The sequence below is a fragment of the Ruditapes philippinarum genome, unplaced genomic scaffold, assembly GCF_026571515.1.
Source record: "Ruditapes philippinarum isolate M1 unplaced genomic scaffold, ASM2657151v2 ctg1090_1_1_1_1, whole genome shotgun sequence".
Lineage (NCBI taxonomy): Eukaryota > Metazoa > Mollusca > Bivalvia > Venerida > Veneridae > Ruditapes > Ruditapes philippinarum.
This window is the reverse complement of record NW_026852440.1, coordinates 108966-133865: the sequence shown is the minus strand read 5'-3', so window position 1 is coordinate 133865 and position 24900 is coordinate 108966. Positions and strand designations below refer to the sequence as shown.

General features: G+C 29.9%; 1 protein-coding gene across 2 annotated transcripts in view; it reads left to right on the top strand.

Annotated features, from left to right (window-relative positions):
• The window catches only part of LOC132760345 (orexin receptor type 2-like), a 115284-nt gene extending 91892 nt beyond the window's left edge, over positions 1-23392 (top strand). The window contains exons 1-2 of one of the 2 annotated variants that reach the window (XM_060752329.1): positions 13357-13781; positions 21793-23392. In XM_060752329.1, the coding sequence (XP_060608312.1) occupies positions 21897-23156 (1260 nt within the window). In that variant the 5' untranslated portion in view covers positions 13357-13781; positions 21793-21896 and the 3' untranslated portion in view covers positions 23157-23392. Of the gene's footprint in view, positions 1-13356; positions 13782-21792 lie in introns of those variants that run through there. The other variant, XM_060752320.1, reaches the window with a different exon arrangement.
• The last annotated feature ends 1508 nt before the right edge of the window (positions 23393-24900 follow it).

Sequence of the window (24900 nt, the reverse complement as noted above, 5' to 3'; positions counted from 1 at the left end):
ATATGAATTGTAGAAGAAAATGGTAAATTTTGCGAACACTCACTTAAACGAATGTATTTCTAAACAATTCAAACTTATTATGGCAAAATAGAATACGGAACTTCTATCTGTAACCAGAAATGGCGAAATATTTTATTTTGATTTTGATTGGTTTTAATTATTTTTAAAGTGCTGGAAATACTTCCAATGTGTCATTAAGAAGCCTTTAATCAGATGATCGAATGAAGAATTTTTCGGACAGCTTTAATGATTCTCAAATATAATATCCTCTTAAAATGCCGATAACCAAAAGAATGACGACTTAACAAATATGTTCCTATTTACAGACTTTCTTCACGATACAAAAAATCTCTCGGTAGCATTTAATTTACTGATGCTATTTGTATTTCCATTGCAATAAACACATTAACATTTATTGTATCTTTCCGTCAAAATATGAATATCCGATTTTAGAATAGTTTCACTCTGCGTCGAGCAGGGGGAAAGATGCAACTGTATAAGCTTGCGTCAATTTTAAAAACTGTTGCTGTTCGAAATATCTGTCCTGAGGGCACCTGTCTATAGGGCGGTAACGAGGCTTGCATTCGGCTAGGGAATATTAATCCTAAAAAGGCCCCTCCATAGAGCGGTATCGAGGATTGCAGTCATCTAGAGTTTATGATGCTATTTAATAGTGTGGTTTATGTTCGCGGGTATATCGTATATATTACGAGATACTATCGGGTAATGTTGTATCTCGCCAATGACGAAGCTTTTTATACGTTGATTAAACTAATCGAATTGAAAGTTTTATAGACCCTGCTGTTCTTAACTTTCTTGCGGCAAATGGTTCTACCCATGCGGACAGTATAGACCAATATTAGAAAATTGACTCATTGCTTGATAGGAGGTCGTTTTGGAACTTAAAAACAACAACAACCAACGACATCATGTTAATGTTCTTGAAAACGCTTCATTTAAGTAAAAAAAATTGTCAATACGACGTTTAAAGTTGCAAATCAACAGTTCTGCTGCATAGCAGATGCGTACTGTCATAACTAACTATTCTGAAATGTAGAAACAATGAATTCATTCACCTGAGATAGGCCAAGGCTTCGTGCTTAACATTTTTATCGGACAACATTCTTGTTATAGCAACATTTTTAGAACTTAAGATATGGGAAAAACAATAAGTTAAAAGTTTCGTCACATTATCAGTTCATTAAGGCCTTATGAACGGTAATTACTAGTCGAATTTGTAAAAGAGCAAATTACAAATTCTATTTAGCTCAATCAATTGACACTTAATTTTCCTCAAACCTAATTATGTTATTGCTACATGCCTTAAAGCAGCAAGTATCTTAATTAAAGCTAATTTGCAACTTTATACGTTACAAGCATGGTAAAGTAGTTCCATTTATTACATAATTTTCTGGAGATAGGGAAATTTTATTTTGATAATTTTAACGTGAAGATATAAAACTAAAGTTTCACAGAAATGAAAATATATTTAAATGCGGATCTCAACTTTATGGATACCAATCGCATCTTTTCGGTCCTGTACAAAGGACCTCGAACATAATATTGAGAATACACAGAACGGCTACAGTATTTCAGTCTAACCTACGCTAAGAAACTCAACAGTCATGTTCACAATATTAATCCAAGGATACTTTCTTTCCAATTAAAAGCAAAGTTATGTTGAAGTTATATGTAACAGTAATCGTTTTGCTAAAAAAATGCAGCCTTTAATTTAGACTTTCCATGTAATGACTGTATTTTCAAATAGTATAAATTATGCAAAGTATTACTAGTATTTGATTATTTTTCTTGCATATTACAAAATAATGATAATTTGAAAAGAAATGACGAAAACAAATACTTTCATTTAGCACTTTTTCCTATAATAGCGTATGTATTTACAACATTCATATAACGGCAAGATGACGTCATTTTTTCAACGTATTTTATTCATAAAAGTCGCGTGGGAATGAAGTTATTTTAAAGTTATTTAAAACACGCGACTTGCCTTACACGGGGTGGTGTTAGACGGGTTTTTTTATCACCGTGTAAACACAAGATAATCCTTTCCCACATGCAAGAAAACAATATGACTTGTTTTTACGTTTGTGACAAAACCATTTATTTTTTTAATTTCATCGCATGACAATTTCATAAATAATTCTAAGCTAAAGTTATTTAGAATGCATGAAACATCTAATAAAATTGTGTTATGCCTCATCATCATGTCCAACTTTCCATTAATTTTCTACGTTAGATTTATGACATAACAGTGTCTTGATTTGAATACTATCAGATGAATAAAATATGACTGTGTACTATTTACGGTAACAGAGCGCGATAAAAGTTTAGCACTTTTCATTCCCTCGTTGCTTTTATGTTGTTTTATTTTCTTTATATCTAATAGATACAAATAACCATTATGAAACCCAATATAAATTCTTAAACCGGAAAACGTATTTCTAATTCCGGCCTGCGTTGGTGTATTTTGGATGAATAATAGAAAATTGAAACTTCATGACGAAAGGTTCCCAAAAATGAGACATTATCAAACGTGTTTTCATGTCAGGTTTTATTATATGGATATAAATTTGGTGTTTTATTGTAAAAAGTTATTAATAATATACATATAAATGACACATTGAGAAAAATTGATGAAATAAAATGCATATATTCGTTTTCCGTATTTTCAAAGTGACTATATAAATATTTTACTTTGCAGGAATGAAACATATTTCTTTATTTCAACTGGTGTCTTGTTAGACTACTTTCTTGAAAATTCATCCAAGATACAAAACTTAAGGTCAAATTAGGTAAAAAAACTAGCAGAAAAAATATAAACTGAGAATTTAAGATTTTTGGCCCTATAAACACAGGATTACCTTCATCTCGTGATAAGAATATTATCATATTTCACTTGCATTATTAATTTCATACCACCAAATGAAAATAGATCCCGAATTTATAGAACACTCTTGAAAATCCTCTATATCTCTGATAAAAATTAAAGCCTGAGTATTAAAAAGAATGCTTCAGAAAGCGCGTTTAAGAAATATGGCAAAATATTTTGTGTCTGAACATTTAATTCTGTTTACGTATAGGCATTATTGTATTAAATAAAGGAGGAATTGTATGCTACAACTCTTTCGAGATTATGTATACTTGAATAATAACACGAATCCTCAATTTAAATACATGTTGCAGTAATAATCTCCTTATGGAATACCATGTGAACAAACCTCACCTAATCACATTCTATCTCAGTCAATATTAAATGACAGTCAATACTCTCGATTTACAAATATTATTTATTTTGACTTTTTTTGAAGATTTTAGTGAAAATGTGTTTCATTAAAATAATCTAGAATTATTGAGAACAGAAATGGTCAAATTCGATAACTCATTACAATATTCTTTTTTAAATGCAACCATTATTCTATTTGTATAGACAGCAATGACAAATCATTTTAACAGTTATCAATTTTTAATTCAGTTTATTAAATAAGTAGAAACGTTTCAATTTAATATTATATTATCTGATAATCAAACATATTTTACCGCACAATTGAAATGTTTCAGAAGCATAATATCCCCTTAAAACGCTTAATAACTGACAACAACAGAATTTAAATTGTCTGCTTTTAACAACATTTTGATTTTTCACATTTATTGAAAATTTGCTTTGAACATTAAATTGACATATTTTGACCATTTTAATTTAAAGAAAAACTGAAACAAAATTACAGCGGCGCCTTTTTAAAACGTAAGAGACTGCACTAGTTTCTTAGGGGAAAAAATAAGATGGTCGTTGGCAGTATTTATAACAGAAAAACGTGGTTGTGGTGTTTTAACACTTTTTCTTATCCTTTTGGATGTTAAACAAGTGAAGAATGTAGTGCCAAACATTAGTTGTATTAGTATAGTTAAGTGCCGTAAAGATATTAAAATTTAATCAAAGTAGTATTTTACTTCAATAAAATACTAACTCACTATATAATAACGGTTGCTTTTTTATCTTCGAGTTGTTTTCCGTTTAGTCAACCGAAAAACATGCTTAGCTTGTTTTGAGTTTTTTGTGGTTAAAAAGTATCAATTAAAAGCAAACATCATTCAAGGTCAAAATCAGCTTCAGTGAGTGACAATAATCAATTTATATCTAATGCATTCAAATCTAACACTGTTTCCTAGTTTAATACCTCTTTGATCTGATCATGATTAAGCAATAATCTTTGATTAATGCAATAATGGCAAAATCATCAGCAAAACAGTTCATTGGGTGATATAAATTATTGTAAAGTTTACTTTGTTTGGGTCAGGTAAACCAAACTTAAGCATTGTTTTGCTTGTGGTTTCGATTTTTTTTGCGGTTAGGAAATGTTGAATAAAAATTAATCATACTGCATTCAATGTCAAATCGCCTTCCGTAAATGAACGCATACAAATCTAATTCTGTATACTATTTCTATACCCCTTTGATGTGATCATGATTAAGCAATAACCTTCGATGAATGTAATAATGTCAAATACATCAGCAAAGACAGTTCATTAAGTTAGATTCAAATAGCAGAATACCTGTCCTGAAATTAATATGTTTATTATTTTGTTTTCAAATGATTAGATCACTAACCCCAGAAATTAAATACTTGAACCGCCAGACACATAAATAATTCAGGGTCGCGTCTGAAACAGGGTAACTGCTCTGAACAGACAAACCTCCGATCGATTGGAACACCTCGACGATTATTAAAAATAATCTCGGACTTAATACGGATTAAAAGTAGTTCTGCCGCGTAACCACAGAGGTTGACAATATATCGTTAAGTTTTTTTTTTGGCATTTTTTTACTTTCAAAAGAAAATAGTCAATTTTGGTAAAAAAATGATTTAGAAGTGAATATGTCTGACAACCAAATTCAATTAAAAATGTACATTGCCAACTAATTATAACTTAATTTAACATATTGTACAGGTAAACCGTTTGTACTGTTTTTAGTTGTATATCTATAAAATTAATGTTCTAAATTAAAGTGGACATGCAGGCGATAAAATGAATATAAACAGTCTCAACAGATGGAGTGGTTATATGTTTGATTGAGGCAGTCAATGGAATTAACTTTTGTGCATCAGTAGATAACAATACGTCTCGCCGTTGGTATAAACGTCTTCCTGAAGATTAAAAAATAAGTATCAGCTTTTCTTCAATTGATCTGATCGATTGTTGAACAGCTTTATCGCACAATATTTCTTGACAGTATCATGTGAGTATCAATGGATTTTAAAATGTATTGTGTAAGTAAAAAACATATTGATAAATGAATAATTTCTTCAATTGATTATATTGATTGTTTGACAGCTTTTTCTCACATCGATGTTCATTAATATCAGGGTTTTTACTCTCTATCTCTCTCTCTCTCTCTCTCCCACTCTCTCTCTCTCTGTCTCTCTCTCTCTCTCTTTCTATTTATAAGTCATACCGGGATAAAACAAGGATCAATATCTTCCACACCATTTTCTCATGATGTGAATATCGATTATTTTAAATAAATTTTACTTCATGTATAAATAAATTGATATATAAATCATTTAGGTTCTTATTCAATTGAAGTAAGTGGTCAGGTGTATCCCATATCTTACAGTGCGATTGTTTTCCATTTTTATCATCTTATCAAATAGGGCGTAGCAAAGGATCTATCCTTTTACAATTGATCAGAACTAAAAGAAATGCATGGGAGTGCAAAGGGTTATTAATCAAGTTGTCGTTAGGTCCGTCCTCGGGCGAGACGAAAGTTCTCCTTGAGAAATGAATTTGGATATTAAGTGTAATGGCTATTCATCTCAAACCTTTGATTCGGAAGGAATGTGAAACTAGTAATTGGACACTTGTTAAAGAAATTTGACATGAAAGTAAGTTAACTGGATCGCCCTCTACGATATGACCAAACGAGAAAAACAAGCAAGCTTTATGTCATTTATTCCTGTCATTTCTTCACCTTTTGCTCTGTTTATTGATGTCACATGACATTTAAAATGTGTACGGTTCAATTTAAAATGGTTATTGGAATAACGTTTAAAATTACATAAGTTCAAAATCTGGCACAAAAATGTAACAAACTATAAATGATTCCATCCCATTATTTTATCAAAATATATCACATTAAGCAGTAAACTTCGCTCTATTGGTTGTTAATGGCCTTTTACAATATCATTTGTGTATAAATAGTTCAGTTCCAATGTCACACTTTGATCCTAAACAAAAGTCTTATAATTGATACCAATGGAATTTATCATCCAAATATAACACTAATTGTAAAATGTCAAAGATAAACAATTAGAGCAATATATCTTTAAAGAGGTGATCCTTTCTGCATGTTCTGTGATTAATTGATTTTGGTTTTAGACCAACACGTCAAAGACTAGTATGATTTGGATTTGTAATTTGTCTATTTCTTTATAGTTAAGATCTAATTAGACTCCAATCACTTTATTCTAATCTCACTATAGTAATATATATTTTGAATCTTTTATAAATCCTTCAAAAGGAATGATTTCAAAAGAGAATATGATTTTCGTCAAATACTTACTATTTTAAATGGAGATACTGTACATCGTAACTCGGCAAATGTGGTGAAATTTTCCCATCTATTACTAGCGTACAAACAAACTTCAACAGTTACAACTTGGTAATAGGTAATAAATAGATAGATTATGAGCGTTGACAACCCTTTTGCGGACGGTAGTGCACCATTAAGCCAAAACGGTAAAAGTCTGTTTATATCTCGGAATTAGATGGAGAAAAACACATTGTCGAGTTCCGGATAGCGTATATTGTGTTTTATTTCCAAATTAATGATATTTGTCAGATCGATACGTCTATAGACTTTACCTATATCACATGATATATCGTTAAATAACCAAATCTGTCAACTTTTGTACAAAGCAACGGATCTTTTTCACTTGATCTTCACAAATGATTCTATGTTGATTTTTGTTCTCTTTTTTGAACACTTTTAAAATAAAAAAAACGTCATTAGGGCTCTGTAAACAACAATTATGTTCTTAAAACAATCGCAAGTGGAGGACAAAAAATTATTATGTAGACTGGCAATTTACGATGACAATTCAAATCATTTAATTAATTTATTTATATGTTTATTTATTTATTTAATTTAATATTTTATTTGTTTTATATTTCATAATTATATATATGTTTATTTCATAATAATAACAATTATCATAATTAATATTATTTATTTGGGGGGGGGGCTTGACAGGTGAATTAAGAAGAAAAGAGTGCGTCAAGTTCTTTCATCATTAAATTCTTAATAACATCTGTTCATTCTAAAATACGCTTCCCTATGCCTGGATGTTTTATTTAAATACACACAATTTTCTAGAAATAAACATTTGCAACTCTCTTTGAGATATGGAGATCTTGTGTAAATATTGAATATTTAAATGATGTTGCTGTCGGAGATCTTGTACTAAACCATTATTAAGCAATATTAGAATGCTGACAAGATCCTTTGTTAAATGACTGCTGTTTTGCGTCTGACAAACAATTATTATTATTGAAAAATATTATGTTTTAATTTATTTCTTAAGTTTTTGAAAGACCGTTTTGAATGACAGTGATGATTGATTGATTGATTGATTTATTGATTGATTGATTGATTGATTTTTATATATCTATTAAATGTTATTATAGTTAATAAATAACTATTTAATAACTAGTTTTTTTATGGTTTATTTATTCATTTTACTATTTATTTCTTTATGAGATTGTTGAATTCAGGCATAACCATCATAGATCTTTTTTCGTGCCAACTCAATCCAACTTGATGCATTTAAAGGATAGTTTTCATGAAGCAGGTCTGTAAAATAATAGTCAATGGGCAGCAGAGATAATTTATATATATTATTAACAAAATTATGATGTTATGGGCAAATGCGATGAAATATTTATTAAATTATTTCTTCATGGGTCGTACTTTTAATTGTATACACAAAACAAAACCTTTTGAAAGCTTGATGTGAATAATTATTGGCAAATATAACAATTAGGACTGATTTCAAAACCAAAAAAAATGAAAGTTTTAATACATGATTGTAATACATATTGTTGAATCATTTGCATAGTCGAAATAAATGAAATCAGGCAAAAAAGTATTTGTATGTGAATTGTAAAAGAAAATGGTAAATTTTGCAAACATTCACTAAAACGAGTGTATTTCTACACAAATCAAACTTATTATGGCAAAATAGAATATGTAACTTCTATCTGTAACCAGAAATGGCGAAGTATTTTATTTTGATATTGATTTGTTTTAATTCTTTTTTAAGTGATGGAAATATTTCTAATAGTGTTATTAAAACGCCTTTAATCGGATGATCGAATGAAAATTTATTCGGGCAACTTTAATAGTTTCCAAATATGATATCCTCTTAAAATGTCGATAACCAAAGAAAAATGACTAAACAAATGTCTTTCTATTTATAGACTATATTCACGATACAGAAAACCTCTCGGTAGCATTTAATTTACTGATGCTATTTGTATTTCATTGCAATGAACACATTAACATTTATTTATATCTTTTCGTCATATTTAAAAAATGAATATCCGACTAAAGAATAGCTTTGCACTGCGTTGAGCTTGGAAACAGATGCAAATGTGTAAGCTTACGTTAATTTTAATAACTGTTGCGATTCGGAATATCCGTCCTGAGGGCACCTGTCTATAGGGCGGTAACGAGGCTTGCATTCGGCTAGGTAATGACCTCTCCATAGGGCGGTTACGTGGCTTGCATTCGGCTAAGAGAACAACTCCATAGGGTGGTATCGAGGCTTGCATTTAGATAGAGTTTATGATGTTATTTAATGGTGTTGGCTTATGTTCGCGGGTATTTCGTATATATTACGAGATACTATCAGATAATGGTGTTTCTCGCCATTGATTAAGCTTCTTTATATCAATCAAATTGGAAGTTTAATGCATCCTGCTCTTCTTATATTTCTGGCGGCAAAAGTAACGGTTCTACCCATGCAACCAGTAGAGACCACAATCAGCCCTCACGCCCGTGGGACTAACTATGTGGCGAATGTATAAAACATTTTAATATAAGGATTCACATTTTACCCTTCGACGGAAAATGGACCCATTGCTCTATTGCAGGTCGTTTTGAAAAAAAAGACATGTTTATGTTCTTGAAAACGTTTCATTCAAGTAGAAAATTGGTTCAATACTATGTTTAAAGTTGCAAATCATCATTTCTGCTGCAATACAGATGTGAACTGTCAAAACTAACTATTCTGAAATGTAAAAACGATACATTCATTCACGTGAGATAGGCAAATGATTTATGCTGAACATTTTTATCGGACAACTTTCGTGTTATATTAACATCATTTCAAGAAATTAAGATAAGGGACACACGAATAAGTGAAAACTTTCGTCACCTTACCATTTCGTGCCTAATCATTTAGGACCTATTCCAGTCTTCAATGATCGGCAATTACTAATCTAATTTGTAAAAGAGCAAATTATATGACAATTTCTATTCAGCTCAATCAATAAACGCTCAATTTTCCTCATCTTAATGCTATAATTGTTACATGCCTTGAGGCAGCACGCATATAAATTAAAGCTAATTTGCAACTTTATACATGAGAAGCAGTGTAAATTATTTCCATTTATGACATACTTTTCAGTAGATAGTGAAATTATATTTTGATATTTTAACAGTGAAGATACGAATATATATATGAAAGCGAACTATATCCGTCAAACTTCGGATAAAGGCATCGAACACAATACACAATATTAAAAATACACAGAAGGAGTACAGTATTTCAGTCTTACCTACGCTAAGTAACTTAACAGTCATGTAAACAATATTAATCCAAGGATGTTTTATTTCAAATGAAAAGCAAAGTTATAAAAAAAGTTTGACGAGATAATCAGGTTTTTATGTAATATAAGTCGTTTTGCTAAAAAGAATTTGCAGCGTTTGATTTTGACTTTCCATGTAATAACTGTATTTTCAAGTACAATAAATTATACATAGTATTCTAAGAATTTGATTCTTTTTCTTGCATATTACAAATTAATGATAATTTGAAAAGTGTAATGACGAAAACAAAAAAAAATATTTTGCACTTTTTTCCTATAGTAGCGCAATTATATAACGGCAAAAATGACGTCATCCTTTGAATGCAATTTATTGTAAATCAGGAAATACAATGCTGACATTCAATCTCAGGCACAGCGCTTCACGACAAACCTAACAACATGTAGTTCTTAAAACAACTTAAAACTAGCGATGTAAAATAAGAAAAACTTTATTTTGTTACAAGTATCCAACAAATTACAACGCTTTTAAAATTTAAATGTATCGTTGGGTTATAGAATTGTCAATAAATGCGCAATCACAAATTACGCGGATGAATATCATTTTAATCAATGAAAATTGCTCGGCTATTTCCGTAAAGCTTCGGATTATTGTGATCGGAATAAAACGCCCTTGGTATTTAGACTTTCTGAAAAATAACGAAAGGATGTTGTGGTGACTCTAGGACAGGGACGAATTTATGGCAGTCGACGATCGATAATCAATTTCTACACGTACCCGATAATTTAATCCACGTAAACAAAATGATATTTTTAGCGATGACCATTACCGAAGCTTTCAGAGCGTATTACACAAATAAAGCTGACTGTCAAGTAGTGGAGTATGTACATGTCGGACTATTTTGGCGAGAAAATGTTCGCTAAATTATTTACATCAGAGTTAATCAACAGGTTTATCGTGAACAAATTACCTCGAAATTGATAACGACTGCAAACCCTAAATGGAAATTCTTAATTTAGAATTATTAGATTTTATTCAGGCTTTCTTCCTAGAACTTCCCCGCGCTCGTTTAGGGTGTGAGAGGTCTGGGGTTCTAATCCCAGTCGAGGCAATTTTTTTTTAAGGAAGTAGCCACGATATGCAAGGATAAAGTGTGGCTGTCATAAAAAATGAACATAAATGGTTTCATGATGCCACTCTAGTCATGCAAAATTCCGTATGTATCAAACTCAAACTGTTATAGTAAAAAATCTAAACGCAATGGCTGCATCTCGGTGCCCTGCAAGAAGAATTATTGTATATGAAAATAAACTTATACAGGAAAATACATTCAGAGATACAGATCAAGTTAGATTGCAAAGATCAGAAAATACCAAAGAGCTTGCAGCCTTTTGACTTTTCATAATCGGCGCGTGGGAATTAAGTCATTTAAAACACGCGACTTGTGTTACACGGGGTTGTAAGACAGGTCTCTTTAGCACCGTGTAAACACAAGATAATCCTCTCTTACATGCAAGAAAACAATATGACTTGTTTAACCCTTCGTTTTTCATTATTTTCATCGCATGACAATTTCATAAATAATTCGGAGCTAAAGTATTTTAGAATTCATGAAACATCTAATATAATTGCGTTATGCCTCATCATCATGTCTAAGTTTCCATCAATATTCTGCGTTGGATTTATGACACAACAGTGACTTGGTTTTAACTTTTAAATTAGACATAGCAATTGTCAGATGAATAAAATATGACTGTCTACTATTTAAGGTTACGTTGCGCGATAAAAGTTTAGCACTATTCATTCCCTCGTTGCTTATTTCCTTTTAAGCAAAGAGATAAGAATTACCGTTTTGAAACTCAATATAAATTATTAAACCAGAATAAGTTAGTAATTCCGACCTGCGTGGGTGTATATTCGATAAATAAGAGATATTGAACCTCATGGCGAAAAGTTTTCCAAAAATGAGGCATTATCAAGTGAAAATTGTTTTGAATTTATTAATATTTGTTGTTATTGCTTTTATTGTTGGTCTTTAAAGGTGGTGTAGGCACTTGTTGGATATAAATTTGGTGTTTAATTGTATAAAGCTATTTATAATATACTTCTAAATGACACAATATATTGCATATATTCGTTTACCGTATTTCCACTATTAAAAATATTTTTCATTGCAGCAATGAAACATATTTTACGTATTTTCACTGGTGTCTTGTCGGTCTACTTTCTTGAAAATTCATCTAAAATACAACACTAAATGGGTAGTCATTCGAAATCAGAGATAAAATATAATTACAACACTTTTTTCTATAAATATTGGATTTATTTTCATCCCGTGGCAAAAAAAAAACATATTTCACTCTTGGCTACCGCCACCTTTTAGATATTTATTTCCATGCCACCAAATTAAAATAAATCCCGTATTTACAGAAAACGTATTTAAATCCTCTATAATTATATATATATTTGATAAAAAAAATGTATCTTGAATATTAAAAAAATAAGTGTTTCGGGAAAAGCTTAAAGGAAATATGATTGTATATAGCATTAAAAACAAATTGTACAAGAACAAAATCTTTCTCACCGGTTAAAATCCTTCTTAAAATAACAACATAATATTTTGTTTCAGATCATTTTATTCTGTTTACGTACATGCATTATGGTGTTAAATAACGGAGGCATTTTATGTTACAAGTTTTTCGAGATTCGTCCATAAGATTATTCGAACCATATAATATTACTTTTGATATATGTTATAAAAATTATTTCTAATCAGAAGATATAGCTTAAAACCTTTTAAACAGCACTGTTAAAGTGCAGTATTCAATAACGTCCAGAAAATGTATCTTTTAAACTAAAAATAAATGAATGACCGTATCAAATCTTATTTAAAGGTGAAGATATGCATTGTTTTCTATAATATGATGTTGTAATGTTTTGCGTAAAGGAACACATTTCATTATTAAAGATGATATAGTTTATTTAGTAGGTACATGTATTCATGCCATTTTGATAGTTATAATATTGTAAAGAAGTTTGTATTTACGATAATATTCTTAAAGTTGATGACATAAACAATATCGAGCTTTTGTTATCACGATTGTCAATAATAAATACGCCATTGGGATATATGTTACAAATAGAGTCGATCTAAGTAAAACTGTTAAACATATCACATTTTCAACAATATTTATTTGAAAAAAATAATATGTCTATCTTCCCTCTAAAATGTTTGAAAAACTGGCAACAAATACGAGTATATAGCGACTTCTTCTGAATTTATTCTTTTTGTTTTATTCTCATAAAACGGAAACATTGCGTTTTTGATGTTTTATTCAGCGTTTAAATTAAAACAACCGCAATAATTTGTGAACTGACGGTATATATTAATTACTTTATCCGTGTCTAAAGTGACGTTAATCGTTACGTACAACGATCACTAATGGCGCCGCTATGGGATTTGAAATATCGGAAATTCTCGTCTCTCGCGAGACTTCTATTGCAACATATTGATACCTCACTAATTGCTCCTACATTGTTTCGGATGTGTTTAAATCGTTTAAACTTTTGGATCACTGGCTATGAAAAAGTGATACAGTAATAGATCTATACGGGCTAAAGAATTGTTTTGAGACTGTATTCTGAAGAATCGATAAAACGATTGATGTAAAAGAAAATACATTTTGACGGGTTATAAAACGGACTCATATCGTTCAATTTAGCGAACGACTGACAATAAGTCTGGCTGTATTTATCTCATCTCTCAGGATGTTTGAATTGTTTATATGAAATTTCAAATACATTTTCTTTGAAAGTCTGAGAGATATATTTTATCTTTTTTTCTGTGACTTTTGATACATTTCTTTAACAAAAATACAAGAAGTGGAAATTATTGGAATTATTTACCTGAGGAATACATATATTAATTCAAAAGGTAAAATAAGTTTATTTATAAATTATCTTGGTAATAACTCCATTCATTCATTCATGCATTCATTCCTTTTCATTCATTCATTCATTCATTCATTCATTCATTCATTCATTCATTCATTCATCAATTCATTTATTTATTTATTCATTCATTCATTTTATTAATTTATTTATTTATTCATTCATTCATTTATTCATTCATTCATTCATTCATTCATTCATTCATTCATTCATTCATTCATTTATTTATTTATTTATTTATTTATTTTATTTATTTATTTATTTATTTATTTATTCATTCATTTATTTATTTATTCATTTATTTATTCATTCATTCATTCATTCATTATTTATTTACATGTATTTATTTATTTATTTATCTATTTTATTATTCATTTATGTATTTATATATTTATTTATTTATTTATTTATATATTTATTTATTTATTTATTTATTTATTTTATGAGGAATGATAAGTGGGATTTATATTACGCTTTTGTATTAGTAACTTTAAGTTTAAAGGCCCATTATGTCTTAAAAATGCTTGTATTTTTATTTCTTAAAATATTCTTAATTTTTGGATTGTATCCAAAAAGTTACTTATTGGCCAATTTCATGAACAATCTTTTTCATCTGTTGCTTTTTTGGCAATTATTACAGTTTTAGTGAATAAGCATTTTGTATGAAAGTCAAAATACTACTTTGTTTACATTTTGTTACTTAAATGACAAACTGTTTCACATTTATCGCTACTTTCTTTTGGTAACAAGCATCTTACATTCTCTAAATCCATTATTAAAACATCATAAATTTCATGTTTGCCCTTTCTTTAGAAGTAGGAAAAATATTTATTTCTGAGGCATGATGTGCCTTTAAGTTCTTTATGTATATATTTTAGAAGTGTCATTTTCACCACATTTATTTCTTCATGATTTCATTATAGTTTATAACTTCACTTAGAAATACGAATATTTCAAGCGTCTAACCCATTAAGATGTGTTTGTGTAACGTATTCGTTTTGTCATATTCAAATCTATATTTGCTTACGAAATCAGTCGAACATGTTTTTACGATGTCTTGTAAAAAAAATGTGATGACGTCAAACATTTTATAACTTAAAATAACCGTTCTTAAACATTGAATTTCGTCGGGACATGATATATTTGGATTCGATGAAATTGATCTACACTCATTTTAAGAGGATACAAGCATTGTTCAATCATTTACTCAATAATGTTTCTATTATTGAAAGAAATGGATACTTTTTTTCCGCTTTTTGTTTATTTCCCCTGGTAACAATATACGGCCTTTGCGTCATTTACACGCCATATATTTTGTTTAGAATTTCAGTTTATTGAAGTAGATTTCTTCCCTAACCCGTTTTATTACATTTGTAACTGTTCCCCAAAGATAAAAGTTGATTGTATAATTCAATTAATATGTTTCGTTTCTTCATTTGTTTATACGATCTTCAAAGGACTGATTGCAGTGCTGAATGAAAAAAGTATCATTATCAGAAAATAACAGAACAGAACACATGGTTTATTTTTAATGTCACATATAACAATATGTTATAAGTTATAAAAAGTGACAGGTTATATGACCCTATATAAACGGTTGTTTTGAAATATAACCCGATCCTTTTTAGAAATATTTAAAAGGAATTTATAAACCAGCAAGCATCATTTTATTTAGAGAGAAAAAAGTGAGATTTCTTTAGAAAATTGAAAGTAGCCGTGCATTGTAAACTACATGTATATAATCATCACGATGATCCAATGAAAAGTGGCGTTACAAAATTATTGCTGTCTTATAAAAGTATAATGTTATACCATGTGAACAATTTCAGTATATGAATAAAAATCAATTCAATTCATTACTAATGATAAAGGCAAGATAGGTTTATTTTGTTTTATCATGATTGGTCAGGTTCAAGTTCAGTTCCTAAATCGAAGCATCATAAGAGCTTCAGTAAATTCCACTTATAACGATATCGCTTATATCGATATACCGCGTATAACGATGCTCTCCCGCCTCTTGTTATCAAATTGGTTGTATTCGGATATAACGATATCCGTATATAACGAAATAAATATTCGGCGGACTCCCGAATCTCGCTAAAGTGGAGTTTACCGTATTATTCGAGGATTTCAAAACAATCTCTTGTCATACAAAATTCTGAAATAAAGTATATAATGCGTTATGCTAAGCGTAGTTTTAACATGTATAAGGTTGCTTGCGTTCAAAATTTACAGATGAAGTATAAGAAAGTTCTAATCAGTGGTTAACATTTGTGATACACTTTCTCTGAGATACAATTATGCTTTTGTAGTTCCCTGATTGTTACGGTTAATATACTTGTCATTCTTTAACATTTTATAAGGTTTTTTACTTTCATTATTATGGCTGTACACGTAACAAAGAGTCATGTTATTTTTGTGTACAACATGTAAGTGTATATGTACATCAAGTCACACATGATTTAACACGTGGCCAGATCATAAAACTAAACACAATAACTATAATGTTTATAGTCCTAAATTCAGAAATAATCATACAAAATATTAAATAAATAAAAAATATTTTTTAAAACCAATTATAAACATTATTACTTATTATTAACATCATAAAATAAAGTGTATTTATTTTATTTTCATTTATGTACATGTATAATGAGCGTGTACTGAATGTAAAAAAATGAATTACAATTGAATGGGGAAAAAGAATATTTTTTGAATTTATTAATAAGTATAAATTATGATCATTTTATCAAGTCTGTTTATTTTCATTTCAAATTTATACATATAAACATTTATAATGAACAATGTACTGAATGTAAAATATCATGGCCGCCAATGACAACTATACTGGCCGACTTCTAGGGTCAAAACAGACCTCACTTAAATAATAACATATGTCTAACTCTAAGAGCTGTAGGTGAATTTACTAACATTGTCATTCACCTAGGACGGCAGCAGCTGGTCACGATTATCATCCATGTTTTGTGACAGAAATAGAATTGTTTCAAAAAGTTATTATGTGCCCTCTCTACATAAAAACCAATGAAAAACAATATGTGTTCAAAGGTATATTATTAAAATTTGCAGATATATTTCACACCTTGTTAAATATAAGCAATGAGCTTTCAGCGTTAAAATCATGTGATTGTCCGACAAATTTCATTATTGGATAAAATCCTATCATTTTGAATTTAGCCTCGAGTTTATTTCTAGAGTTCAAAACACCCATATTAAATGCATATCCCACCCAATATAGTCTCGTTTTCATTTAGCCAGAGTCCACAATATCTATATCAAATGCACATCACACTCCATATAACCTCATTCACATTTTCAAAAAAAAATATCAATACCTTATTCTGCTACAGGTAGCAAAATTCTGTCTAAATGTCACAAAATGTGAAATAAAGAGGTCGTTATACAAGTACATTGTTCAGAACAATTCCCGATTTTATTGGACTCGTGCACAGTTGCAAAACCTATATCAGACCCGGCTTGCGCCTTGTCCAATATAGATTTGACAGCTGTTACTCGTCCAGTAGAATTCAGTATTGAACATAACATTATAATAATTATAATAACCTCATAATAGGCCTACTATTTGTATTACTATTACTATAGTATTGTATTTGTGTTTGTATCTATAAAAGCTGTCACTGTTGGTGTGTATTACAAGATGGTAATAAACCAGAAAATGAAGTTTGGTATTTAATTTAGTTAACAATAAAATCAACTAAAGGCCACTACAGTCATGATGTTTCAAAGAGAGATATTAGATTTTTTTTCCTTGACTAAAGATACATTTAGTTCGTCCATATTTGGAAAACATGTTTACACTTGTGTTATTTATTGTCATATTAAGCTATGTATAAGAACATACATTTTTATTTCTGTATAAAATACATACACAAACATTGTATTCACTATTATATCATGTCTAAATTAAGTATTTAAGCATTTATATAATGTATACCAAAATGTGGACAAGTATTACGTTGAATATTGCACTAGCCATATAGGTACAGATTTTTCTTCAATTAAACCTCTATTAAATACGATTCGTATGTTTGAAACATTTCATTTAATCGACGTAAAACATGTAGATGTTAATAAAGAAAGAAGCTGAATTCAGGAAAACAGACACGTAATCTACGAATGGCCTAATCTAAATTTGAAAAAAAAACTTGTTGTTCATACCATTTGGTTTTGCAATAAACATATTATCTTATTCATTTTCTTGCTTTAACATGTATTGTAAAACAAATTCAAATGTTTTTGTTTTTTTGTTGTTGTTTTTTTTGTTCGGAATTTGTGCGTAATATTTATAAAATGTTGTACAAAACATATGTTTATCGCCATGTTTCCATGTTTACAGGGTATAAAGCTTTATCTTGCGTTATATTTTTTAGGAAATTTAAAACGGGAAATATGTCTATTATGATGGGTTCTTAAAAGAGTTGTTACATAAAATGCCCCTGTTATTAAACACATATGAATATTGTTTGTTAAGAGAATAAAATATTTCCGGAACAATATATATATATATAATCATTGTGCTATTTTAAAGGCCCATCATGTCTCAGAAATGGTTGCGTTTTTCTTTTGTTTGTTTGTTTGTTTGTTTGTTTGTTTGTTTGTTTGTGTGTTTGTTTGTTTATTGGTTTTTTTGCGTTCTTTCGTTTCTCAAAAGCTTTAAATTTTTGATGTCCTGTACGTTATAGTTTCCAAAAAAGTTATACAAAAAGTTACACATTGACAAATTACCTTAGCCATTATTTGCTTCCATTATGTTTTGGCAATTAAAAGAGTTATAATTAAAGTAGTTTTGTATAGAATTGAAAATACAAATTTGTTTACATTTTGCTACTTTTATGACAAAAAAATATTTTCATCTTTAGCACAACTCGTTTTCACGTGTCAAACATTTATTATGCTATAAAGCATTTACTTAAATGTATTAAAATCCATGTGTATTCTTAGTTTATTTAGTCTATTTCGGAGGAAAAAAAGTTCGTTTCTGAACCGGTTTGTAATGATTTCGTACATACCATTTGTTATTCAAAATTTATACAAATATATTTCTTTCAAACAGGTTTTTCATTTCTGTTTGTTTGTTGTTTTCTGTTGTTGTTTTTTTTGTTGCTGTTGTTTTGTTTTTTTTTTTTTTTTTTTTTTTTGGGGGGGGGGGGGCTTTCATTTTTTTTTGGGGGGGGGGGGAGGTGGTCGTATGTTTTTGTTTTTTTGGTGGGGGGTTGTTTTTTAATATAATTCAAACAATAACTCTGTAAACAACAAGTATACTTTTATTTCTTTTATTTATCTATTTCATTCATCTATTTATCTATTTATTTATTTTTTATGTTTCCCATTTTTTGTACAAAATTCAAATACACATTTATAAACTACAGGCCTTATATATTATACATGTAGCTTAATTCACTTTAAAGTCATTTAAACTAAATAAACCTTGTCCCCGTACCACTAACATTGCAACATTGCAATTATCGTAATATCTCCCTTTATCATAGAGTAAACATTTAACCTTTGAAATATGTTACTTTGTAAGTGAAAGTTAAATCAACCAGTGACCTATGGGAATGCTGTTGTTAACGGGGTTAATGATCATAGGAATAGATAGTAATTAATCTGCACTTTCACACTCGGCAAGTAGCATAGATAGCTAGTGAACTTGTTGTTTAACACTGGGCAAGTAGCATAGATAGCTCGTGAACTTATTTATATTGTTCAACTGTGACGAGGCTCCAATCCATTTATTCGAGCATAATTTTAATTTGAATATGAAAGTATAAAGCTAAGAACATTTACGTCCGGATTTTCATATTCATTAATTTGGCATTCGTCCGTCTTTCTGTAACAGAAACAGATTATAACTGGGCGCAGTATGTTTGTTAAAGGGATTTCACTGCGGTTTTTCGACACGGCGGATCTGGATAAATCTTCCATTTGATGCGGGTCTATACAAATAACTTGTGTGCAAAATTTCACAGCATTCGCTCACTCCGGGTTTTTTTTTCTAGAACAAATAGGGTAAATGTTAAAAATGACCCAAATTTGAAAAGCGTTGCAACGTTTTTCACTAAAAACCGGCTAAGAATAACACACAAATGCGATCTGCAATTCATCTCTGAGTATATTTCTTAAGAATTATCTATTGCATATTTCCCTGATTTAACTGCCAAGATTGATTTATGTAAGAAATTGAAATTTTATGTTTGTAGGGTTTTTGATCTCAGTGTTGTTAAAGTCACTTTAACTCACTTTAACAAACAAACTAAATAAAAAATAAATAAATCAATAAAATAATCTTTAAAATAAATTTATTTAAAAACAAAACAGAAAAAAAAATAAGATAATAAATAAAATAGTAATAAATAAATAAATAAATAAATAAATAAATAAATAAATAAATAAATAAATAAATAAATAAATAAATAAAATAAATAAATAAATAAATAAATAAACAAATAATAAATAAATAAATAAATAAATAAATGAAAAAATAAATAAATAAATGAAAAAATAATTAATTAATTAATAAATAATTCAATAAGAAATAACAACAACATAAAGAAAGAAAAACCAAGAAACAAACACAAAAACAGAGAAACAAATAGAGAAACAAATGAAACAAAGAAAAAAATACAAAGGTTTTCACGGTAATGCCAACGAGTCTAAATCAATTAAAGTTCAACCAATCGTTACTGTATTCTTCATTCATACGATACTAAAATAATTCAAAGCTGAAAATATTTTTCAAAATTTAAAACATGTACATACATATTCATTTTGTCTTTTTGTCATATAAATCCAATACAACCAATTAATTACAGTAGGAGAAAGTTAAAACGAGAATGTTTTTAAGCTTTGGTTTGATATTTCTATACCTTTACAATATCAAAACTAAAGCAGATTAAATATGTTCAAAAACCGTTAATCTTATATTTAGAAAGACAAGGATTATATCCTCGAAACTTTGTTTCTATATGTCAGGCATTAAAGTATAGGCAAACATAGTCGGTAGCCAAGAAAAGCAAATTATAAAGTAGAATTGTTTACGTAAAATACCGCCTAGTGTAAACAATACATGGAAGACACGTAAGAATCTTTCAAAGTCTATAAAACGGTTCTCTTAGAGAGATGAATGTTTTTATGACTCTAACGTGCGATATCTAATTATTTCCCTGAATAAAACCCGGAAACTAAACGTGCAAAACTCTCCACGGAAAACCAGGTTATACAACATTTTATTGTTTCCCAAGTCAGATGTATTTACAATAACTAAGATCCAGCACGTGTGAAAGTCATGAAAACGATATCAATATTTATAAATGATTTTCACTCTCATATATTTTTATATGATATTAAAATAAATATGTTAATAATTTCATAATGCACTAACTTACACCAATTTACTCAGCGGCGTTTCAACCAAACACACTTTTCAGTACATACGTTACTTCCGGTTCCGCACCTACTTTACACCGTAGATAAGTTATTTCAGTTATTTTCATATTTCTAATATTATCTTATTGCATTTTGTAATTTCCCAACAACTATTGCGTGCGATATGACATCATTCATTCAAATGTTTAAAAGATAAGTTATAGATTATTTACTCTGTGGGGGAGTTGATGAAAACTTTAAAGAAAATGAAGTAAAACATAAAGAAAGATAAATAATACCCCTGTCCGTGGGTATAAAGTACTGTGTACTTTTTAACACTTAATATAACTTAGATTAATCTAATCTTCTAATCTTAATAGACATGACATCACCCACCCATCCCCCATAGCTCGTGCATGATATGGCTATTTCCTTTATTTATACAAATCATGATATTATCATTCTTTGTCGAGAACGTTACATTATTTTATGTTTCTTGGGTTCAAAATAAACAAAATTACCTAACAGTTTATACATTCATTTTGGTTTGTTAACTATTCTTTCACTGTTTTTTCTGTTTATATTTTCAGATGGAATAGTCACCCACAGTGTTTACGACTACAAGACCAAGGTGTTCCAATCGTTCGATTATTTGGGTAATCTCACAAACACATCATCCTATCACGTGGACAAAATGCCTTCCTATTCCGCTGAATCCATCTCGGAACATTCCTTTGGCGAAATAGACGCTTCTGGCTATAACAGCTCAAATATAACGTACATGTCAGATGGCCCATTGATGGAAAAGCTACAGTATCAACAATTTTTAATCCTACTTCCTTCTTTCATATACACCGCCGTCTTAATGATGGTTGGAATGCCAGGCAATTTTATCGTAATTATTGTTTACCTCCTAAAGATGTCTAAAACAACATCCAGACATTTCATCATTTCGCTGGCAGCGTGTGATTTTATTAATTGTGCATTTGGCATGCCCGTTGAGTTATCTTTGATATGGAATTTCTACAATTTCGATTTACCGGTTTTGTGTAAAATTTCGCGGTTCACTACATTTTTCATGAATAACACGTCATCTTGCGTATTGATAGCAATAGCTGTTGATAGGTTCAGAAGAGTATGTCTGCCTCTACGACCAAATATGACAGTCAAACACTCGAAAATCATTTGCATAACATTATCGATTATTTCGATTATCAGTGCTTTGCCTTCGTTATACATTTACGGAACGAAAACCATTCTCCAGCCGGCGCCTTTGAATGATACTGTGTTTGTCTTGAAAACGTGTTATATCGATGACAGTGTTGGAACACAGTTACCGCTTGTTTTCAACTTGTATATGTTTATTGTAATTATTTTAATGATACTTTGTTTAACTGTGATGTACGCGCTCGTGGGACGTGTCGTCTGCAGTCGTAAACACTTCTCAGAGGAAAGTTTCCGAAAAGTGAAATTCGGAACAACAGTCAGTGCCGATTCAAAAAGCCGGTTTTCAACGCGGTTTTTGAGATCTTTTTCCGAACACTCGCCAAAACTATTCCATACCGGACGTAGACCTGAGCGCAAAAACTCCCCAGTTCCGGATATCGCAGAGCCATTGGCCATTCGTGATCGGACTCATTCGGATATTTCCGTCAGACGTCATGGTGGTAAGGAAATAAGAGCTGGACGGACCACTATGATTCTATTTATAGTCACTCTTATATTTGTGCTTTCATTTGTTCCTTACCTTGCTATTGTGACAATGCGCTATATCAAAAGAGATCTTACAAAGTCGCTCACACCTGTGCAGTTGACAATCTACAATTTGACTCTTAGGTCATACCTTCTCAACAGCGCTGTTAATCCAATCGTGTACTGTTTCTTGAACAGACAGTTCCGTATGAAAGTGAATCTATTTTTCAAATCAGTATTCTGCAGGTGCAAGAAAAAATGAATGACATCATCATTTGAATATCTATAAAAATCAAATGATTGCATGACTAGAATGAAGGATATCTTGGATTTATCAAGCAAGGTCAAAGAATGCCATTCGGCTATTCGAACTTCGGTGCATACATTCACTTGGACAAAAGCCTATAGTTAATGGCCTTTTTGACTGTCAGTCGATAAAGGCATTACCGTATATAACGAAAGCAAATGCTATCAAAAATGTACAATGACCCGATGAGCTCGTATCAAGGTCATACATCGAGGTCTAAAGTGAAAATTATACATGTATATATATATATAGTTACACGTGTCTCATAACTACAATGAAATGTATTTAAAAAAGAAAGGGTCCTGCAGCATCGCCTTGACACATTCCAAAAATGTTCGTTTAATAGTGAATTAGATATTGTTTTTTGGCTGTGCCTCATTTGTATTGATACTTTTTTTCTTGGAAGATTTGCATTACAATAACATTGAATCTGTATATTCACGTCAAGGTTGCATAATGTAAGCTAAAATGCTTATGTCAATGTTTTCACAAATGCGGGCCAAATGTATCAATATTGCTTATAATTAATGGTCATTGTGATGATATAATGTGATGTTATACGATTTTCATTGTTAAAATGTATGTCACTGAAAATATGATGTGTGTACTGTTTACGTTTACAATACATATTAAAATCATCTGCAGACTTATTGACAATTGAAACCATTCAATTAACAAATATTTCAACTGAATTTTGGAGCTTTCATCAAGCAGACTGTATGTATAATTTGTGTACAATGTATAAGTACACGAGTTCTAGAAACTGATATAAATCGAGCTTTAGAACATTGTATAGAACGAGTTGAATACATGTAACATCTAATTTGGAATTTAATAAATCAATTTAATCACATACATACTAACATATCTGGTTCAAAGTAATACTTTAAAAAGTACGCATTTCACATCAAGACACTACTAACTTGTTACATTTCACACGCTTAAAAGCCTTCTATTAAATTAGAATACATTATTTCCGCAACATCTTAATCTCCTACATTAAACGTTACATAATAATTAAAAATTATGTGAGAATCGGGATGACCACGTTAAATTGAGAACCTTTTTGACCCTACTCGGACTTATGTTCCTAGGAAATGATCTTCGAGTGAAAACTACAGAGATGAAAGAAAAAGTAAATGGGCTTTGAAAATTTGAAAATTGCCATCTATCAGTACTTTCAGTACTTTGATTTGCATAATTATGAAAAATCGTAGTGTTTTCATTTATTATGACAAGAAAATACATCTTTTTGTTTGAGAGCCTAATGATTCACTATGTTATATCTGATTTACAACTAATAAAAGTGTCTATTGTTAGTTATAAAACTTCTTATTCTATTTCAATTTTTACCTCGAGACCAATAAATATATATCCATATGTGGACGCTTTTGGATATTATTATCCAATTATGTCAGTGGAGTTCCTTTAAGCTATACAAAGCCGGAATATATCTGGACGAGCACGCATCTTTAGAAACTATATAGGACGAACCAAATAAGACTTAAATAAAGACACTAATTGTAATGTAAGGAACCTTAATATTTGAAACATAAATCTTAATTTAAAATTGGATTTAACATTTATTGCATTTATTTCGCACCTTATAAAGTATAACCAATAAACAGTCAGCATTTCAACCACGTGATGTTTGATTTTCAAATATAAATCGTTATTGGGTCCTATTTTATCGATTAAG